Source organism: Stegodyphus dumicola, chromosome 6 (genome assembly GCF_044657685.1).
Source record: "Stegodyphus dumicola isolate Sdum_Otavi_A_Nest chromosome 6, ASM4465768v1".
Classification (NCBI taxonomy): domain Eukaryota; kingdom Metazoa; phylum Arthropoda; class Arachnida; order Araneae; family Eresidae; genus Stegodyphus; species Stegodyphus dumicola.
The window spans coordinates 139,255,871-139,278,456 of record NC_140773.1 but is presented as its reverse complement, the minus strand read 5'-3'; the positions used below and the strand labels follow the sequence as shown (position 1 = coordinate 139,278,456).

Genomic DNA, 22,586 nt, shown 5'->3' with positions numbered 1-22,586 from the left:
GCATATTTAGAGCTCCCCCATGTCACACGGACACTATACATTTATAAATATCCATGCCTTCTCCGGGACTGGAAGCGGGCCCATTGCTACGGCAGTCAGCGACGTTAACCACTATACCGGTTGGGCGGGCTTCTTTAAGCATTTATGAGTATTTAGATAACATATAATCCTCTTCAAAACGAGAAAATCATATCACATGCGTGAATCTTGCAATAATTGCATTACCTGTTAGGGGCCATGTTAGTTCATGTTACACAGGACAACACTGGGGAGTTTGCTTATTTTTTAATTAATATTGGACTGTTAATTTATCACGAGTCTATATATATGACTTAGGCCTTGAATAGGTAAGGAAGAGAATGCCATTTGTGCTGAGTAGAAAAAAATTCTTTGAAGGTGATGTCCATATGTTACGTCCCTGAGCCTGGATATCAATTGACCAGATAACAGTACCCTTAGTATAGTCACGAATATCTTGCGGTGTGGTCTGTAGCTCAATATTACAGAAACCAAACATTTTGTTTTAAATTCATCTGTAGGAAAAAGTGTGTATCATGTAGGTGCAACGATTAGAATTCGCTGTATTTGCTCTAACCTCCTCTTAAAAAATACGGGTTATAGCGTTACGCTAGGATATCACCCATCAGCAATCAGCACTGCCTGACGGGCCCAATGCAAAGGGCGTTCATGCTGTTGTCTCTGTTTTTCCGGTGTCCGGTACCTGAAAATTTGTTGATTAACGTACCCATCACTCTCGAAACATCCTCTGGTGATCTCACTGTGCTTTAAGCACCTACTGGCAGTGTTGAAGGTACAGAATTCTGTAGTCCGAAGCTGTGTAACCCATTTTAAGAATTTTTCGCAAGTCGGCCTACCTCAAAGTGCCGGCGTAAAGATCTCCGAGTTGCGAAAACTGAGCCCCCGTTTCTAACACAGTCATTGTAAGTGAACATGCAATGCACCACCGATCCCGGTTCCATAAGAAATAAATAAATGTAAAACTAAGGGCATTAGTTCACATGCGTTTTACGACAACACTAATGCAATTTGGCATTATATTACCTGTGTAATATTCAATCAAAGTGAGTACATATATCTGTGCTACACTCTGGTATGAACGGAATTAAAACATCTTTCTGTTAATTAAGACTCAATAACACCCCGAACAAATACTAATTCAGAAGTCAAACAACAAAAATCAGCGTTATATTTTCAAAATTTTCACAGGACTAGTTTCGATGGTTTTACCGAACCACCATCCTCAGCTGCAAACCGCATTTGTTTGACTTCTGAATCTTTCTGTTATTCAGCCTCTTGCCGCTTTATAAACAAATAGCATTTCAGCAGAGGAGATCGGGTTTCTTTAATCAGAACTAGATTCCTGTCAATCCGTATCTATCCTTATTTGCCAAATTTCTCATCCTCTTACTACATATTTCATTTTACCTATATCGATTCTACGGAGTTAACGTTTTCAGGTAATTCAGATAGTCTAAAATGACGAAACAGTCATTCTATGATAAATATCAAAAAATAATTTCCTATTTTTCTAGGAATAACCGGAATTTCCTGTTTTTTCTAGGTATTTAATTTGACGAAGCTATTATCTCTTGTTGGTTCTTACAACGGCCAAGCAATATAAAGATGCTATAGAAAATATTGGAAAGCAGGATACGCATACAAAGATCACAGCGTTAAATAAAGAATGCACAATAACGTTTAATTTGTTTTTACTTCAGATATAATAGAGGTGGGCTTTACGAGAGTTGGAGATGGATGGTGAATATTTATGTGTAAGCATATGATAATGGGAAAGAAGTGTAGGTATATAGTCCTTGCACTACCAAAGAAACAGAGGATAAACTAAATCAGGGTGACTTAGCGTCAAAGGAAATGTTAGCGTTGTTTCAAAGTCCACGCAAGATTAGCTTGGCAGATGACTAAACTAATAGTTTCCATCCGCAGGCACATAAAGCTATGTATGACTCTATTCTTCAGTACATAGAGGAAACTGGACTGTAACACATTTCTGCCTACTAGTCAGCTTCTTCTGCCGCTATTTAGTGTATTCTAGACCTACAACCATGTCAGAATTTTGTCGGCACCCCGCAGCCCGGCTTCCATTAAGAATTAAAATACTCGTTCATTATATCTCCTTTCCAGTACTGCGCAAGCTTAAACAGGAACGTAAACTTCCCGCAGAAAATCTATGCTTAAATAAATAAAAACCTAATCAAAATTTATTAAAGACTTAATTAGATTTTGCTTGAAACCATTACCGTTTGTGATTTCCCTAAGCTTCCCTGTAAGTAACCGTGTATATTTTATCAGCACTGCCTTTTTCTTATATGGTTTTATTTTCACCGTTTTCTGTGACCTATCTATCGTACATTACAATAGAACATTCTCTTTATCATGGTAAACTTAATATAAAATGGAACATTAAACTTGGGGAGGGGGAGAAATTAGCAATATGAAGACTTCATGTTATAGTCTGCCATTTTCATGTTACACTAACATGTATGGGTACGAAATTAAAAAACATTAAAAGTTTCATCATTGTTTTTGATCTGCTCTTTAACATATAGCGTAGGAAAATGTCCCCAAACTGCTCATGTTAATAAAAATTATCAATGACATTGTTTATAGATGAAAATTATTTTAATTCATGTCAGTTAGAAAGATTACAAAAAGCAGAAAACTTAATATTTAAATTACGAAAAATTGCTTTTATTGTTTTAAAATTATTTGTTCACAAAAACTATCAATCGTATATACATTATGAATTATACGTATTTTAATTTGTATCAAATATAGCCGCTTGTAAACAAAAGTAAATTAAAAGTTTAAATTTTTAAGAAACGCGTTTGTGCTTATTACCTTGTAGGGTTTATATTTATTTTAACTAACATTTATTTTAAGTTATCTTTCCTGTCTAGCCTTTACTTTCCCCTAGAATTGCCAATGCTAGTATGTAAATTGTAGTAGAGTGGGCAGTATATTCAAATGTAGCAGAAGTAAGTTGAGTTTAAATAGAAGGGAAACGAGATTGTAGGTGTGCTTCTTGAATCGCGAACGTGAATTTCGCTCGGTAGAATTTAAGGACCGCGCGTGTCGGCCTGTGTGCCTATCTATCTGTGTAAATTCACACTTGGTAGCAGTCACTGCCACAGTTTGCTGACAAGTTGGGGCCTCTCGATATCACATTTGGCGCCCGAACATCTTACAAACTCAAATGGCCGATAATTGGATGGAAGCTCCTGTACATCTCCAACAGCAAGAAATGGCTAACCAGTTAGAAGGATTTGGATACTTGGTCCAAACTCTGAGAGCATCTATCAAGCCAACCGTCAATTTTGATGGAAAAAATTCGGTGGCGATATTTATAGAAGGCCTCGAAAATCATTTTCAGTTATATCCTGTGCCCGAAAGGCAAAAAGTTGCCATTGCCACGTCTGCACTAAGAGGACAGGCCTCACTATGGTGGAAGAGTATAGGGAAATTTTTATTAGGAGAATTCGGAGGCCAAGCATATACCTTTGAAAATTTTAAAGCATCATTATTAAAGGCCTTCCCCATAGTGAAAGACCGAGCAAAGCTAGAAGACGAACTTTATAGTTTTTATCAACGTAATATTGAAGAGAAGATTTGACGGACTTTATTCTGCGAAAAGTTAAGCTGACAGACATGCTGTATGGAAAAAAACCCGACACGGAGGTAATTGAAATAATATTACCAAGATTGCTACCTGCTGTCCAAGATTACTTGGAAATCCAAAATCCAAGCACCTTGCAGGAACTCTTCGAGTTGGCGGTCAAGTTCCAAAACCGACGAATAGCGGAAAAATCTAGAGGGGCATCGTATTCTCAAAGTTCTCGAAGACAATTCTCAAATCAACCGGTCGGTAACACAAATCGCTCTTATGGGGAAAAGAGCTATCAAGCCAACTCATCGAAGCACGAAGGTCAAGGCGCGAAGAGGAAATTCGAAAACAAAAAACCGTCCGCGTATCCAAAAGACTGAAGTTGAAAAGAAATCTTTAAACGATTAGAGGGGCCTGTAAAAGCGAGGGTCCAGACCCCTGAAGTTTCGCAAAATCCCTCAAGAAGATACCTAAACACGGTCGTGGTAAAGAATTCACAGTTACCAGTCATCCAAGTCCTGGTTGGCGATGTACCGGTGGAAGGCCTCATTGATACAGGGGCAGAAGGCAACTTTATGAGTGATAAATTTTTCAATAAGAATTTTAATATGTTACGGTTATTTAAAAAAAAAACACAGAAATTATAGCCGCCCAAGGAAAAATCTGCCAATGTGTCGGAAAATTATCATTAAGAGTGCAGATAAAAGACGAAAGCCTTAAAGTATTAATTTTTGTGGTGAAAAATTTACAGAATCCAGTCATTTTAAGCATGGAGTTCTTAAAGGCCGCGAAAGCCAAGCTCAATTTTCAGGATAATTCGATCGTGCTGGAAATGGATCGGAAGGTGGTGGAGCCGGTGAAAGAACCTCAGGTGGACTTAAGCCATTTGAATTTCGAGGAAAGCCAAGCCATCCAGCAAGTGGTGAGTACTTTTTCGACCTTGTTTTCAGAACGGCCTGGTAACTGTCAAATTGTAACACATGATATACAACTAACTGCTGATAAACCCTGTAGGGCTAAGCCCTACAGGTATGATCAACAGAAAAAACACATTATTGAGGAACACATTAAAGAAATGCTGCAGACACAGATAATAACGCCCATAAATAGCGAGTACGCGAGTCCAGTCGTACTATGTAGGAAAAAGAGCGATTTTCCCCCTTCAGATAAATGGGCTTGGAGGTTTGCTATCGATTACAGAAAACTCAATAGTATTACTACACTCATGTCCATAAATTAAGGATAATGCAAAATCAGGCAAAGGAAGAGTTAGAAGCAAAACAAATTTGACTTATTTGTAAAGCTTATTTATTAAACAAAAGGTAAAGAGCAAAAAAAGGTGCTATATGTTTGATATTATTAAAAAAAATTAGCGAATTTTTCTCCCTGGAGCAAATTACAAAAAAAAAAACTATTTACAAAAGACCAATATTACATGATTGGTATGATTGTTAATACATTGTATGTCTCCCAGACGATGCAATACAGTCCGTACAACGCCTAGGCATGCTTAGTATCAAATTATCGATCTGATCTTGGGGGGATATTACACCACTCAAAAAGCCTGAAACTCGTCGGCCAAGCATGTCCACACGTGCTCTACTGAATTCAAGTCCGGTGAGAATACTGGCCACTCCATACGGGTGATATCCTCCGATTGAAGGCATTCGCTTACGATGTTTACACGGTGAGGACGGGCGTTGTCATCCATAAACACAAATTGTGCGCCCATGGCGCCCCGAAACAAACGTACATGTTGTTCCAGAATGACGTCCCGATAGATTTGGCTTATCATGGTTCCAATTTGAACATGCAGGTCAGTTCTGGAACCCAGAATAATTTCACCCCCAAACGAGTACTCCTGCACCACCGTAACGGTGTCAATGATGTTTTCTTGGTGGTAACGGGTACCTGGAGCTCTCCATATGAAAGTCCGGCGAGAATCAGACTGCGAGCTAAATCTGGATTCGTCGGAAAACATCACACAAGCCCACTGTTGCCGTTTCCACAATGCATGCTCTCTATTCCAGGCTAACCGCAGGCGACTGTGAGTTGCAGTAAGTGGAACGCATCTGAAGGTCTACGAGCATATAGACCAATCTGCCCTAAGCGTCTGTACACGGTCTGTCTTGAAATTGTCGTACCAGTGGCTGAAGAGAGCTGACGAGTCAGGTCTTAGGCTGTGCTCCGCCTGTTTCTTCTGGCAGTAACTGCCAAATACCGGTCCTCATTCGGCGTTGTAACTCTTTGGCGACCTGTGCTGTAACGTCTACTCACATTACCCATCATCTTGGAATCGTTGCCAAAGCCTGGAGATGACACTCTGGGCAATTCCATGTTCGTCTGATACTTCCAGTTGGGTACGCCCACATTCCAGACGGCCGATAATTCTACCATGTAAAAAATCATCCAAATGCGTCCTTTGTGTCATAACTATTCGGTTATTGCTCTGAAATGCTTAGAAAGCGCCTGCGAACAATTTTACTTCTTTGCCTGTATTCCTTATATATCACTCTCTTACACTCTCGTCATTGTCATACCATCGGTGTCATATGATTACTTCCTGAAATTTGCGTATGATTCTTGAAGATGTGTGTAGTGATTTTACAGGTGATATATTTATTTTAGAGTTCGATTTCCGCGTGACTCCGAATTATCCTTAATTTATGGACATGAGTGTAAATTCCCGGTTTGCTCTTTGCCGGTGATTGAGAAAATTATTAGAAAGATTAAGTCTACGAGATATATGACTACGTTGGACTTAACATCTGGCTACTATCAAAGAGCTATGAAACCAGAAGATATACATAAAACCGCGTTTATCACAAATTCGGGCACTTATGCATTTTTACGCATGCCCTTTGGGTTGTGTGGGGCCCCGTCAACATTACGGGGGGCTATGGACATTGTTCTAAAGCCTGCCCTAGAAAAATCGACTTTAATCTATCTAGATGATATAATTATAACGAGTAGTACATTAGAGCAATATATTAAGGACATGGAAGAGGTTTTGTATTTATTAAAAGAGGCCGGTCTTACAATTAACGCATCGAAATGCAAGTTCGCGACAAAAGAACTTAAATACTTGGGATATAAAATTTCGGAAACTCAGGATTCAAAAATAAAATCACCTCACAATTTCCCACCTCACAATACCGCTAAGAAACTTTCTTCTTTCCTTGGGTTATGTTCTTATTATCGGTCGTTCATAAAAGATTTCGCTAATATTGTTGAACCGTTGTTAGTAATTAAAAGAAAAAAAAAGTAAGTTTACGTGGACAGCAAAAGCAAATACAGCTTTTGAAAAGTTAAAAGAAGCGCTCATCAAAGCCCCTGTTTTGAAATTCCGGGAAGGGGACGAAAATTTGGAAATTGCAGCCGACGCGTCGGACTATGCCGTAGGTGCGGTTCTCATGCAGAAAGGGCATCCTTTAGCATTCGTTAGTAAGATCTTAAATTCTACTCAGAGGAATTATACAGCTACGGAGAAAGAAACATTAGCCGTATTATTGGCTGTAAAGAAATTTCGAGTTTATTTCGGCAAAGCGGCAGTAAGTCTTTTCGGATCATGCGGCTGTTGGTAGACTTTACTCGGGAAAAACCTAACGCCCAGGTTAATAAGATGGGCTTTAAAACTTCAAGAGTATAATCTAATAATTAAGTATAAACCAGGAAAAGAAAATAATGTCCCTGACGCACCATCCCGAATAAAACTGGACGATGAGGGGAGTGAACACAAATGCGCGGTGTTGACTTCTAAAATTTTAGATTCTAAAGAAACAATTATTGCTGAATTGAAAGCTGATCCTGAATTTGGAAGTATTTATGCTTATTTAAAAGACCCCAAAATCTTTGAACATACAGATGTCGCCGCAATAAGAAGTAGAGCACAAAACTATGAAATAATAGATAATTTATTGTTTTATACAAAATCAACAAATGAAAACTTTGAGTATAGGCCAGTCATCCCAGCCTCGCTCGGACTGAGCATTTTGAAAGAATTACACGACGCGCCAACATCGGGTCATTTAGGGGTCAGAAAGACTATAAGAAGGGTACGCGAGGCGGTATATTTCCCGCAATTATACAAAATAGTAACTGCGTATGTCAGGTCCTGCAATCAATGTCAATTAATAAATGATATTAATTACAGCCCGACCGGGTACTTAAATAGCATTCGTGCTACATTTCCGAATGAAATATTAGGCATAGATCTCCTTGGTCCTTTTCCCCAGAGTGAGTTAAATAAAAATCGTTTTCTTTTAGTAATTGTAGATCATTTTTCAAGTGGACAGAAATTGTTGCACTTAAACGCGCGTCAGCCAAAACAGTTGCAGATGCATTCTTACACAGGTACATTTTAAAATACGGTGCACAGATAAAAGTCATTGGCGATAACGGTTAACAATTCGTTAGCCAAATTTTTGAAAACCTTTGCTCTGGACTTGGCATACGCCATATCAAAATGGTTCCGTATATTCGTTAGCCAAATTTTTGAAAACCTTTGCTCTGGACTTGGCATACGCCATATCAAAATGGTTCCGTATATTCGTTAGCCAAATTTTTGAAAACCTTTGCTCTGGACTTGGCATACGCCATATCAAAATGGTTCCGTATAGACCACAGGCAAACATCGCAGAAAGAGTTAATAAAAATATTGTAAAAATAATTAATAAAAATATTGTAAAAATAATTCGAAGTTATGTTAGCACACATCACAAGCGCTGGGATGGCTACATAAATGAGTTAACTTATGCTTTAAGAACAGCAAATCATGATACTACTGGAAAAACTCCAGCAGGATTATTTTTAGGACGTAAGTTAATTACGCCACCAGATAAATTATTCTTTGTGCAACAAAGGGAACAAGAATTCAAACAACAGATGTACAGAAACTTATTGATAAGGCGGTTAAAAGTTCGGATACGGCAAGAAATAGACAGAAACTTTACTGTGATCGAAAACGCCATGAAGCAGATTTTAAAGTAGGAGATAAAGTGTTAAAGTGGAAATTTTCTTTATCAGGTGCCCCAGACAATTTCACTGCAAAATTGGCTCCGAAGTTTCAAGACCCGTATATAATACAGGAAATCAAGGGAGTCGTATTGTACCTTAAGGACGAGAGAGGGGAAACCTGTAAAGCAAGTCCCGACCAGGTGAAAAAATATTATAATCAAAATGATTTCGAAATCCTTAAAAGTTTCTTGCAGGACTCAAGTGCAAAAGAAGTGGAAATTCCAGAATTAACGCCGCCCGTTCCACCACCCAAGAAGCAGAGAACAAAAGAGGAACCTAGACTTTCTACAAGTCATTCTAGGGTCCCGAAAAGAAGGAAAGAGAATAGTCAGACTCCAGCAGTAAAGAAGTGCAGGAAATCAACGCCGCCTCGTAAAGAATCAATGGTAGACAACAATAGAAAAAGACCAGGTACAAAATCCCACAGTAGAAAATCTGCGTCAAGGAAACCATTTCCAGGGCCAGATAGTCAAAAACAAACAAGGCCGCCGTTCATGAAAAGAAAGAGACATCAAGAGGAACGAAAAGACTGGGACCAGCAGAAAACATTCAAGCAAGAATCCAGACCGGAGCCCGCTAAGACCAGCCATTCAGGGGCCAAGCGGAAAATACAGGAACCCGAAAACTACCACCCCAAAAGGCCGGCGTACAGAGGGCGAAAGAGGAAAGTGACCATGGAGGAAATTGGAAGAAATCAAAGAAGGAGGTTAACTTCCATTCTGTAACTTGAGATCAATTCTGCCAGAAGAGGATGTCGGAGTTCCAAGGATCGAAAAGTCAAAGATAAGTTAAAATCTTCTATAATTTTTCTTTTTTAGTTCTGAAGTGTTTTGTGTAAATAGGAAGTTCTATGTGTTGACGGAAGTCAATTTCTCTCGGTTGAGACTTAGCTTTGTTTTACTGTATTTAGCTAAAGCAAAAGCATTATTTTCATTAAGTGTAATATCTAAGAACAAGCAGTTCATGTTGGTCGAAAGACTAGTTCTGTTATGTTAAAGCCAAAATTTGGCCGAATGTAAAATAGCTTCGTATTGTTGTATTAATGGAAAATTTAGTTTCAGTGCCGCCAGCTTGGCGAAGAAAGCGTGAAGTAAAATTTTATTTTCTCTTATTCATCTTATTGTAAATTGTAAAAATCATATGTATTAGAATTTTGTAAATATAGGTAAATACTTGAAAGTTATGTAAAAGTAGAATTTAGTGTAGAAGCATAAAATTTTAGATGCTAAAAATAACTGCTCAAAAGAAATGAGTTAAAACTTAAATGTTAAACAGTACATAAAATCATGCTTTAGAGCGAAAGCCTGCATGTGAAAAGATGAATGAGGGGGGAATTAGAATGAATGTGGTTTTTAGGTTTCTCCACCCACACTTGAATTTAAGAATGTTAAACATAGCTCATTGAGTTTCAGTATGTTCCAATAGGGTGTGTCATAATCGGTCGATTGAAGTCTAATAGATCATTGTGGTTAGGGGAAGTGTTGAAATACAAAAACATGAAGATTCCCGTTTGACACCACACATAGTGGAGAACCAGGGTAAAGTTAAATTCATGTTTGAATATTTGAATGAATGTGAATTTAAGCAGTTAAATAAAAAAAAAAAAAAAAAAAAAAAAGAAAAAGAAAATGATCGAAAACTAAAATACTACCGAGTATTAAGAAAGTGTAAATCATAATGTATTTGGAATATACTGATACTTATTCGTTTCAAATTCTGGAAGGAAGAGAAAAAGATTGAATGACGAAGAACAACAGCAGAGAGTATCCTGTGAGAAGATATTGTATTGTAATCGTCTACAAAAACTATTGTAAAATTTTGTTAGGCAAAAGTTTGTTTTATGTAAACGGGGCTCTTGAATCTTAAGTTAGAATGTGGAAACTTGTCAACAGGTCGTTTCAAGGACCTGCTTCCAAGTTTGCCAAATTCTGGCAGCGACAAATGTAGGGTTTATATTTATTTTAACTAACATTTATTTTAAGTTATCTTTCCTGTCTAGCCGTTACTTTACCCTAGAATTGTCAATGCTAGAGTATGTAAATTGTGGTAGAGCGCGCAGTATATTCAAATTTAGCAGAAGTAAGTTGAGTTTAAATAGAAGGGAAACGAGATTGTAGGTGTGCTTCTTGAATCGCGAACGTGGATGTCGCTCGGTAGAATTTAAGAACCGCGTGTGTCGGCCTGTGTGCCTGTCTCGGCAGATTTTGCTGGATCTTTTAACTGCTTAATCAGTAAGCTCGCAGAATCTCAGCGGTAATGTTAGAACGCGGTTAGGTTAGTTTAAGATCTCAGAGCCTCGTGGATAGTGATCTCGCTATTTATTCTTCCAGTCATTATTTCTCAGTTCTACGTTCCGTTTCAGTTAAACCGCCGGGTTAGCACAGTTTGTGATCGTCATGTTATTTTAAATCTGTTATTTTAAAAGTTGAATAAAAAGGGCTTGAAACCCTTCTTACGTTTCTGTGTAAATTCACACTTAGTAGCAGTCACTACAACAGTTTGCTGACAAGTTGGGGATTCTTCGATATCACAAGCTCAGTAGCAATAGTTCGTACTTTCCTTTAGCATGGCATCCATACCAGACAGATTCACTTGAAACGTTCCCCACGAAGGTATTCCTCTCTTTAAGCATATAGTCCTCGTATGTTTTCATAAAGTAAACAAATTTTTGCTTATTTCACTCAGTTTGTTAATCAGTAACATATTGTTCAGTAACATATTTTAATTTGAGAGCCACAGTGACCATGCTGATAAAACTAAACACAAGCAGTTCGACATGGCTTCAAATTCTGACGAAAGGGGTGACTGCAAAGGAGTTATGTCTATATGTTTTTTATACTATTACATGAATACGAAGTGGGTTACTTTATAAAGTCCGCCAAAAGACATTCCTTCCCTTAGGCAAACAGTACGAGTATGCTTTGTCATAATCAAATAATCCAATGAAATCTTGATTCAGTTTGAATGATACGCACCGACGAAAAGAAAAACTGAAAATCCGCTATGAGCCAGAACACTTCGAAGATGTTTTAAATAATTCGTCATTCTAGCAGCACTTACTAAGGCTACTTCTAGATTTTTTTCTCTGTTTCCATCTGTCAGTTTTCGATTGTGTCTACAAATTTTGTTTTATTAGGATTTAATTTTAAATGTTAAGAAAAATGAGACAATTTTTGAAGCGTTAAAAAAATATTATGTTTTCGCCACGTTTTTTACTTTTTCCTTCACTATTACAAAATTAACAAATTTAAAAATTTAACTGTGAAAAAAATTCTGGATAGCTGAGAAATATATAAAAATTTTAAATTTTCATCAGAAAGAATTTAGAAGAATCTACGGAAATAAAAGTAAAAATATCGTTTAAGTGAAGTTTTAATGTTACGACCGAAATTAAATCTAGTGGGAAAAATACATTTATTTCTAAATAAAAATTTATATTTTTTGTTTTCTATAGCTGATAATTTGCCGATATTTTGAAATCTCAAAATGATATCAGTAAATACATTTCATTATCGTATTATCTCGTTTCTAGAAAACGTAGAAAACTGCCTCAAACGTCGGTAAAAGTTGAAGGAGATAGTTGTCTCTCATATTTTCTGAGAACTAATTCAGAAAATATCTGCGACGCTGTCCGGCGCATGGAGGGAGGTTCAAACAAACTTAGACCACGCCTTCCCCAAAACTTGTCTAGTATATGAGGTATAGATTGGGAGCCGAAACGCATTTTCTTTTTTGATCTGGGACCAGAAAGGCAACAAGTTTCTCTACGGAAGAGCAGAAAATACTTATTTCTACATCTCAGGGGTAAGTTCTCAATATCTTACTCATGTACAAAATTGTTGAGAAACTGTTAAATAAATAGCAACTTCTTCTGTTGGTTGCCAAATTTTTTCCTAATCATATTGTTTCTGATAAATGATACAATTCCTTGAAAATAAGCATGATTTTTCTTTCAATACTGTTTTAGGGTGCTTTCATGTGATTCACTTTTTAATGCAGAATTTTATTTTTCGCTTCAAGACAACCTCTTTTGAAGTCGTTTATATAGTTCTTCGTGTATTTCATTTCAGTTGTTTTAGTTTTAAATTTAACAAATGCTACCATTTCTCTTCAGTGTGATTCATTGAAAATTTCATCTGAATAATAAATATTTAATTACTTAAATTATTAAAAACTCATTGCTTAAAGAAAAGAGACAAGGAAATAATTTACAGCATTTTAGTAATGAAATCACAGTATTGTCAATTATCACTGTCATTTGTTTGTTTTAGAAAGATTTAAAAAATAAGTAGATATATGTGAAATAACCAGATCTAACATAAGTAAAATGTTATAAGTTAGCTTTTGAAAGAAAAAGTTATTATTAATCTCGGAATATTAACTACAGTAAATATTAAGCTATTCATGTTGTTACTATTATTATTATTATTATTTATTACTTTAGTATGAAACTTATTTTGACTTCAAAATTTATCTTTTGTGTAATTGAACAGGCTTCAGATCATTTCAGGATAAACGTAGAGAATAGTTTCAAAACGTTTTGTTTTATACTTATCAAATTAAGATATTTTATTACGTCAAAGATTTTTTTAAATAACCATAAATATTTTAACGAATTTATTCATAATAATTTGGAATTATTTTTAGTAATACTGTATACTAATTTGATGATTAGTTTAATTTCTAGTTGAGTCAGGCATTAAATCTTATTTATTTTACGCATATTTTTTATACTGCGTGTAGCATAAGTAGCAAGCAACAATTTCCGAAAAATGTATATTACTTATATAATAATTTTTCTGCATACAAATGCTATTAATATATGGATATGCCAAATATTTTATTAAAGTAAAATTTTAAAGAATTTCGTTAAGTATTAATATGACTCATGACGTTCTAATATATGGTGCTTTATTTTTGTATAATAAAACGGTCACATAAACATTATACTTTTTGGAATAAAATGATTGATTTCTTTTCCTTTCAATAAAACGAACTAAATTTAATCTCTCAAAAAAATAATGTTCTAATGAATAATGTCTTTCAAGTATTCATACAGCATATAAGAAATGGATTATTTATTAATTTTTAACGATAATTTATTTACCGTGAAAATGTCCTTTGTTTCCATAATAACGGTATTCTATGCGTGGGTTCCGTATACTATTCACTAATTGGCTCGGATTTTATTTTGCGGAAGCGCTTTCAGCAATCCAACAGCTCCGCTAAATGTGAGACAATTCCGCAAACAGTGGTCAGCCCTCTATTTGAATAAATGTTGCGAAAGTGATAGTAAATGATAGTATAGGCTATCGCGAGTTGTTGAAGATTTGAATCTCCTCCACCAAATTTAAACTATAAAACGATGTCCATGTACTGGCATACCTCGAGCTACTTCAAATTCACATAATTGTTTTGATGTTCCATTGCTTGAGTAAGCTATATTTAGATTAAGCAAGTTGTATCCTATTAAGCAATAAGGCTTTCTTATGTTCTTATCCCCCCAGTTCCATGCACCTTTCAGTCGCAACTGTAAATATCGTTCAATATTTTTTTCCTTCTTCAATCTTGTTTTTCAACTTGGTTTATTGCTTGATGCAAGAAATCTAATTGATAACCTATGTCTGCATTTAACATACCTTTCCTCAAAGTAAAATCACGTCTTTTCAAACGACACTATTTTACGTAATGGTCTTTGACAATGGCATTTGATCATTGTACATTTGACATAGGATTGATCCGATGATTCCGATCAATCCTATGTCAAATTTTAAACTCATTTTTTCTAGAATGCATATTAGAAAATTGATATCATACTTTATTGCCGTTCGAGACTCTATAAAGCTTGCGGTGGCTTTGCCAGATATAACAATAAAAATTTGGGAACATTTTATTCTGTACTTCTGCATTTAAAATGCAATAGCAGAAAATATTTACTATCCAAATGTTTTATTAATTCACACTTTTTTGGCTATCTTACATTTATTGACATTGGTAAAATGCAGTTATATTTAAGTATGATGGCATTTAACTCTCAGTCACCGAATACTTTCAATTCTGGAAATTGTACTTCTATACCTAATAAATTACGTTTTGTTAAACGTAAAATATAAATACATCTCTAATTTCAATTGCTGTTTTAGAAAATTACTATGTTTTCTAATTTCACATCCGATTCTTATCAGTTAAGTTTAATAACGTTTAAATCTGGCGTTTATGAGGTTTTGAGTACTTCAGAAAAATTAAATAGAAAAAGTGTCATAACAGTTTGCTCTTCTCAGGACTTTGGCTTGTAACTGTTTTCAGAGGTTAAGTTTCTGGGCTTGATTTAAAATTCCCTCCTAAGACTTCAGCATTTTTGTACTGATTGCATTTCAACGACTCCTTTAACACAGTATGATGCGATGTGTTCCAATATAAGAATCATGACAAATTTCGAATGCTTACTCCATCATATATCAGCTACCATATGCAGTGATACTACTTCATGTTTTATCACGTTTTCAAATATCTTCGTGTTCAGTATCCTCTTGATATTATTGCTTGACATTTGTACATACGGACATATATACGGATAATGTTTGTACATACTCATTTTCCAAAAAAGATTCTAAAATGGATTCAAAAGGCACTTTTTTCGTTACCTGCGTGTACGTACACAAATATGTATTTATCTCACATAACTCAAAAATGATTAGCCGTATAACGTTAAAATTTTGTGCATGGGACTGTTGTGACATCTAGTTGCGCATCTTCTTCTCTTATTGCAATCGACAGCATCAAGCGTATGTGTATGTGTGTGTGTGTGTATACTCACTTCCTTAATCGGCTTAAAAGTCCTAACACGCCCTTTATTTTCGCAATCGTTGGTCGTTGTCATATACTGCAGAACAATTGCAGAAGTGTTTTAAAAGACAAAAATATTCATGTTTTAGCAATCTCAAATTAAAATAATAATAATAAAATTTAGGCAAATAACAAAATATAACTTTTAATGCTCTCTCTCTTTTCCTATACTTGACATTATACTAAAAGTTTTATATTCGTTATGAAAAAATAAAATTATAAGAAGCTTGACTCCTGTACGAAAAAAAATTGAACGCGACATTTAATTTCAAAATCTGAAATTTTTCTCTCATTTTTGACTTTTTTAGAGTATCCGTTAAGGAAGTTAGAATATTTCGAGGAAATACAGCAATTTTAAATGAAATACAGCAAAAAATGTGTATAATTTAATAAACCGTTCAAGAATGTCATGCGGTGTCCTCATGAGATTTTTCTAGCAACCAATCAAAATTCCTGTTTACTTACATATTTATGTAACGTCTGGAGGTTTAACCCAAACACTCACGACATCCCATCTTGGCTACAATATAATTTATTGCGTAAAGCTTCTGTAGGAAATTGCATGAAATACTCACTCAAGAAAGGAAATCCGAGCTAATATAAAATCACACCTCCCTTCTCCTGGCAGAAGATGTTAAGATCTTCAAACTGGCAACGAAAGACTCCTGATGCTAAGGAAAAATAAATAAATAATTAGATGAAAGCATTTAAAATAAGTTAGCCACAAATTAGTTGTTTATTTATTTTTACCTATTTTGGTACAAAAACAAACATTGTTTTGATTGATAAAGCCCTAGAAAATCGGGACTATTAATAGAATCTTATGCAAGTAACCATGAGAAACTTGTATTATTCTTCAAAAATAAGGTTACTTCTTATATGATCTGTTTAAGGAACGTATCACAAATAATTTCTCAAAAAATATAAGATAAGAACTTAATTTTATTTTTCTAATGAAATTAAATTAAATACTGAAGAACCGAAAGAGTGGTTTGCAAGAAAAGAATTCCATAGTTATCAAGAGATATATTACTAATGAATGTATTTTAGCAACGTAAATAAAGTATCTTAAAATCGCAAAATATGCCTTCTTATAAAAATAAAAGTAAACAGACTATTCTAAATTTTTCTTATCAAATAAAATTTAACATCTAAATTTAAGTAGCAATAATGTTGTTGTATAATATGTTACTATGATAAAATTTAATTTTGTTTTGGAATCTCGTTTATCATCTGCACAAAGTTTGCAATTTAATTTAACAACTAAACTATTAAAAAATTACAAATTTTTTAACATTTAATGCGCAGGAGTCTTTTATCTGAATCATTAAAAAGTATATTTAACGTATACATTACAGTGCAACAGTTTAAAGGAATATTAGAAATTTCATGCCGAAATCTCTAAAAAATTTAATAATATTAAAATCTTATGACAAAGAAATCAATTACATGTGCAGCTGACAATATTTAATGCATTTAAAAAGTAAGACCACCGAATTCGCCTAATAAAACTATTTTGTAAAGTAAATTATATTCCTGTTTAATTATTTTTGCATAAATTGCTCTCTTAAAAGTAACTGCCGATTAGAAAGATTTAATTTGAAACTAATCTTAATTTCACTGAATAGTAGGAATTTTATTACTTTGCGCTTTCCTCAGAAACAAATCTCAAATTAAGTTATGCCATTATATTTTTGAAATAATTTTAATATTAATGTGTTATACTAACTATAAGTACTAACGATAAATATATAACTATAAGTAATGCCTACAAAAATTATTCCGATTTTTTTAACTTGTTTTCCAAAAGCTGCCACAATGCATTTGTAATTGTTAAGGTTTCTAAACTTAAATTCTAAGGCATTAAGTTTTCACAATTATCCAGCTAATTTGTATTTTATTCAAAAATTAATTCCTGCAAATTTTTTTTTTCGTTATAGAAACCAAAAGAAACAATCTTGTCAAGTATACATCATATACTTTGAAAAGCAACACTAATTTTTCATCATCTCTCACTCATCATTGACAAACTATTTATTTGGAAGAGTTGTTAAAGCAGCATAAATTCTCAAAATGCCACCCACTTTGTTGAAAATCTTCTTACTGTATATATGTGGGATGACAATGGCTGTATTGTCGACAACAGTGAACGAAAATACTATCAACAGTCTTCCAGAAGTCATGCGACTATCGCCTTCACCACTAATTCATATCATAAACTCTTCTTCCGCAACAGCCTTGCAGGAAGAAGCCATTGCCAATTTTTCAAATTCTGTGTCCAATACAAGCCTTTCTGATATCGAAAGAGACAACCTAACGCAGTCTTTGCAACAGCGCTACAGAGAGAGGTAAGAAAGCTTTATGTATTTATTCAATTATTAAATTTTCTTCCTCAACGTACCAATTTTCTATAAATTTAAGCAAGACGAATATAAAGTTAAACCTGCAATGATAGAGCTATTGTAAAACCGTTTTGCTAGCATATTTTAAAATTCTGAGGTGAATGCTTGTTGTTTAATATAGTTCATTTTTAATGAGCTCTATTAAGCAACAAGCTTTGAATAAATGAGTTCTTTTTTAATTAAGTGAGTTATTTTATAAATTATTATGTGTCTTTTTAGCGTCCAGTACTTAAAAGAAAAATTTTTAAATGGCTGAGCAACACCTAACGAAACTTCATTTAGCATTTTAATGAGAAAACATTTTAGACTGTTTAGTTTCTTAAATTTATATGTTTTAGTTTCTTAAATTTATATGTTTTAGTTTCTTAAATTTATATGTTTTAGTTTCTTAAATTTATATGTTTTAGTTTCTTAAATTTATATGTTTTAGTTTCTTAAATTTATATGTTTTATGAAATTATTTCAGGTTTGCGATGTATTAGTACCTAGAATGCATTTAATAATTTAGCACGTTATATTCCAAAAACTAATTGTTCTTATGCAGGATAACAGATAAAATTTGAACTTTGTGAACTTAACAGAATTCAGTTGGGCATAATTATGTTCATAGATCATTACATTCAGACTTTTACAGAAAATCAAATAATAATAATAATAATAATAATAATAATAATTTTCTGTCACCATATAATTTTGTTTATCTTTAATAATATTTTTTGTAATAAACACACAAACACTATCTATATTATATTTTTCTCTTCACGAATGTTTTAATGTAATATCCCAAATGTTTAAATGTTTTAAGCCGATGTTGTTTAATGAGAATAACTTATAAAATTTCTTTCGGATGTTTTTCTTGGATGACTCAAAATTTAGTTATAGGACATTCCAATCTTAGAATCTTATGAATCCTTAAAAAAATTTATATTCAAACTTTGCTATTTAGTGTTTATCTCTGTAAACATTTGAAGGAATCTCCTCTTTTCTAGACTTGATTTGATTTTAAAATGTTGTGGAAAAATGTAAAAAACCTAAATTATTATTCAAATACTTTTTTTTTTTTGAAATTATACTAAAAATTTGAAATGTTTCTGAATTTAACGGTCGCCCAAAAGGATTCTTAAGGTTTTTTTTGCGCTCTGCTGAGCTCGCAGTCTACCAGTTTGCTTTTACACTCACTCTTACTAAGGAATTTTTTTGGACCTTTCTAGTTTTATGATTAAGGATCGTTTTCTTCACACTTATGCCATATACCATTTAACAGGAAAATTACAAAAATTTTAAAAGCAGCATAGCAGTATACGTTTAGAATTTCGGATGCAGCGTAAAGTGTTGCATTTTCCTGTTTTATTCAGCTTTATCTCAGATATTTATGTTTAGTTTTCTTATTAAGATGACTTTGCAAAACACTTTTTTCGTCTTTTTATTATTAACGGTTCTTTTAACTTTATTTAAATATCACGCTCTTGACGCTTACGCCACGTAAAATTCTATTCAACAGCAAAATTACAAGATACTTAAAAACGGTCTATCTTTAAAATTTCCGATAGACAGACTCACGTGCTGGAGATAATTTTTTTTCATAGTACAGTATTGTACTATGAAACTTCGTAGTAGTTTCATGTAGGTAACATTTGTACTTCTGTATCAGCCAAAAAAGCAAACCTTTTGATTAACTTTCTCGACGCAGATTTGTTCAACTATTTTAAAGTTCTTCCTTAATATGTTTATTAAGTAATTTAATATTCTCGGTCTTCCCTTTCATTTTCGACTGGCGTGAGCAAGTGGAGTTAAACTTGAACAAGAGAAGCAATTCTGAGTTTTCCGAGCAAGCGGCCAACAAAAAGTGCAGCGCAAGGAAAAAAGACTACTACAAGATCGAGCTGAGCCAGACACAACAAGAATGGTTGTAAAAATAAAACTACAGGAGGGTGGGGACGTCCTCATTGCACTCGTGAACGTCTGGCGTGCTGAAGAGCACGTGCTGGGAAAACAAGCTTCGACGCTATTACGAATCCTAAATTGGCGCTTCTGCCAGGGTTTGTAACTCACTCTTGTACTATGCTTTTCCTTTTCCACCTGAGTCTATGATTCAACTATTTTGTAAAAAACTGCAAAAAATCTTCAATTTATTAATTTTGTTATTTTTACTTTGTTGAAATAACAGCTGTCAGGTAGACAAAAGTATTGACATTACAAATGTCCTTAGCAGGGTGTCTCGAAAATGTTTGGACCATTTTACGTTAACGTTACACTGCTTTCCATTTATCATCTATTCCAGGGGTTCTCAGCCGTTGGTACGCGTACCACTGGTGGTACGCAAGAGAAAAATAGGTGGTACGCAAAGAAGCAATGTATTTTTAACTATTAAATTCAAACATTAAAACCCCAATATCCTGATTGAGCTTTTTTCCCTATCACTCGTAAATTTATACGATCTGAGCTTTGTTCAAGAATGGTGGTGGTAGTAGTACTTTGTAGTGATGGTACTAAAGGTTTTCGAAATTTTTTTTAGGTGGTACGCGTTAGTCAAAAGGTTGAGAACTGCTGATCTATTCACATTGGCAAGTGTTACCACCACTGGGAGAAACTTAATATCTTCCATGCCGCCTTCCGCGTTATTAGTTCTCGGAGTTCAACAAAATAATAAAATATTTAATTTATTTTTTGATCAGTTTACATAGATTTTAATAAATCACTTAAAATACTTTTAAATAATTTTAATTTCTATTTTATTTATAATAACAATTAAACTTAATAATATATAATAACTTTATATACTAAATTAAAACATATTTATAATTTATATAACATAATTCGTATTAACATTTGTTACATTATTATAGTCAATTCTTGCGATTTTTTTTCCCAAAAATTTCAAACTTTGATAGCAAAAAAGAAAATAAACATTTTTAAGAACAAGAAAATATGTAGACATTGAATAATATAGTTTTATCACTCGTTTAAAGGAGTTATCCGAATCCGAATTAATGCTTCAGTCTCATTAATAATATGGAACATAGGTAAGCAAAGCGATATTAATATGAAAATGTAATAACTTGCGTTAAAGCTAATGACAGAAATGAGTCTTATGTTACTCTAATGAGATGTGTATGAAGTTAAGGTGTCATATTTCATGTGACATAAAATGGTAAGGATTTCTTTACAATCTGTAATGCAATTTTCTTTCTCAATATTAAAATAAAAAACAGTATGTCGATATTGGGAAACAATATGTCGAATATAAAAACAATATATCGATATTTGGAAACAATATATCGATATTGTGAGAGATTATGTATTTTGCCGCGCGTGCGTCTGCGATTAACTAAATGTTTAGCATTTCCACCTATCATTGGGAAATCCATCGTCGCTGTTTTAAATATCATTTTAAATGCTAAATATGCAAACGGCTTTAAACATTATATATCCTAAGTAGTCATACGTAATATCAATTCCCCCCCTCCGATTGAAAAGAAAATTTAAAGAAATCTTTCGAGTCTAAGAAAATGATTTAGGGCAGCGGACGAACGACGAAAGTGCTGAAGTATGGTATATCGACTCGGACTTCAAATCTGGGTGAACAGAATGGCGGTTAATTTAAATTTTTTCCTATATGTAAGAGAATGCGAGCGAATTTCTTTTAAGAAGGCGCCTATGGGATCATTCCACCGCAACAAATAACCCTTGGGTGCTTCGCCGTAATCTAATTTATAATCCATTCTCTAAGTTTGTCATTTCACTTAGTAATTATATGAATTTCTTATGCATATAGTTATAAACGATGATTAATAATAGCAGGCGTTTAGCTGTGCAAGTCTTACTGCGTGATTCAGGCACAGTTAAAACGCTGCCCTACTTTGAAAAAAGAATTGGAAAGGTTAGGTTAGTTGATTTAAGGTAAAGCAACTCGAGGGCTATCTGCCTCTAGGAAGGGATGATTTCGTGGAGGATTTTATAAGGGAAACTGGCTCATATCCATGTCACACATGGAGAAAACCACGAAAACCAACAATAAGCCAGCCGATTCCCGGGGATTCGATCCCTGGTCGAACTACGAGTGTTCATCGACTTTACCATTCAGCCGCTGGTGGGTCATATTTGACTAGAAGATTATGTTTTAGGATATGTAACTAAATAATTTTAGCACCAGTTTAGATAACATCAGATATAGCTAAAAGACTTACCTCCTAAAAATCATAAAGTTGTTGAATATTACACGCATCCCGCTTACTAGCCTATCAGATAATAAAAATGGATGGTGTTAACAGTCCGAACCAGTTACTTTTAATTTCAGCTCACGAGATTCTTTAAATCGCTCTAAATATAATAATAAATCATTCAATATTGACTAATTATTAATTTTTACGCTTTTGAAACGGAAGTAAATGATATTGTGTAATTTAAAATTAGGCATAAAAGTGACTTCAGATGGGTGTAGATTTTCAGTAAAATCCTTTCACTTTCAACTAAGAACTCCTTCTTTTTTGGAAATGGAAACCTTCCCAAAAATGAGAGAAGCAAATAACCAAATATATTCAAAATTTAGTGGATGGAACAGAGAATAAATGAACGTATCGCCATTTGAAAATATATCTAATGTTGCTACTTTTAAAATTTAAGCTTGCCAATCTAAAGTCGCTTCTTGCCTAATTTTAAATTCTGTATTGGCGTCTTTG

The 22,586-nt window shown here is 34.0% G+C and overlaps 1 protein-coding gene across 2 annotated transcripts in view; it reads left to right on the top strand.

Moving 5' to 3' along the window:
• The first annotated feature begins 12,306 nt into the window (after nt 1–12,306).
• Nucleotides 12,307–22,586, top strand: part of LOC118195506 (uncharacterized) — a 50,185-nt gene continuing 39,905 nt past the window's right edge. For both annotated transcript variants that reach the window (XM_035366832.2, XM_035366831.2), the window contains exons 1-2: nt 12,307–12,463; nt 17,446–17,853. In XM_035366832.2, coding sequence (XP_035222723.1) covers nt 17,579–17,853 — 275 coding nt within the window. In that variant the 5' untranslated portion in view covers nt 12,307–12,463; nt 17,446–17,578. The remainder of the gene's footprint in view (nt 12,464–17,445; nt 17,854–22,586) is intronic.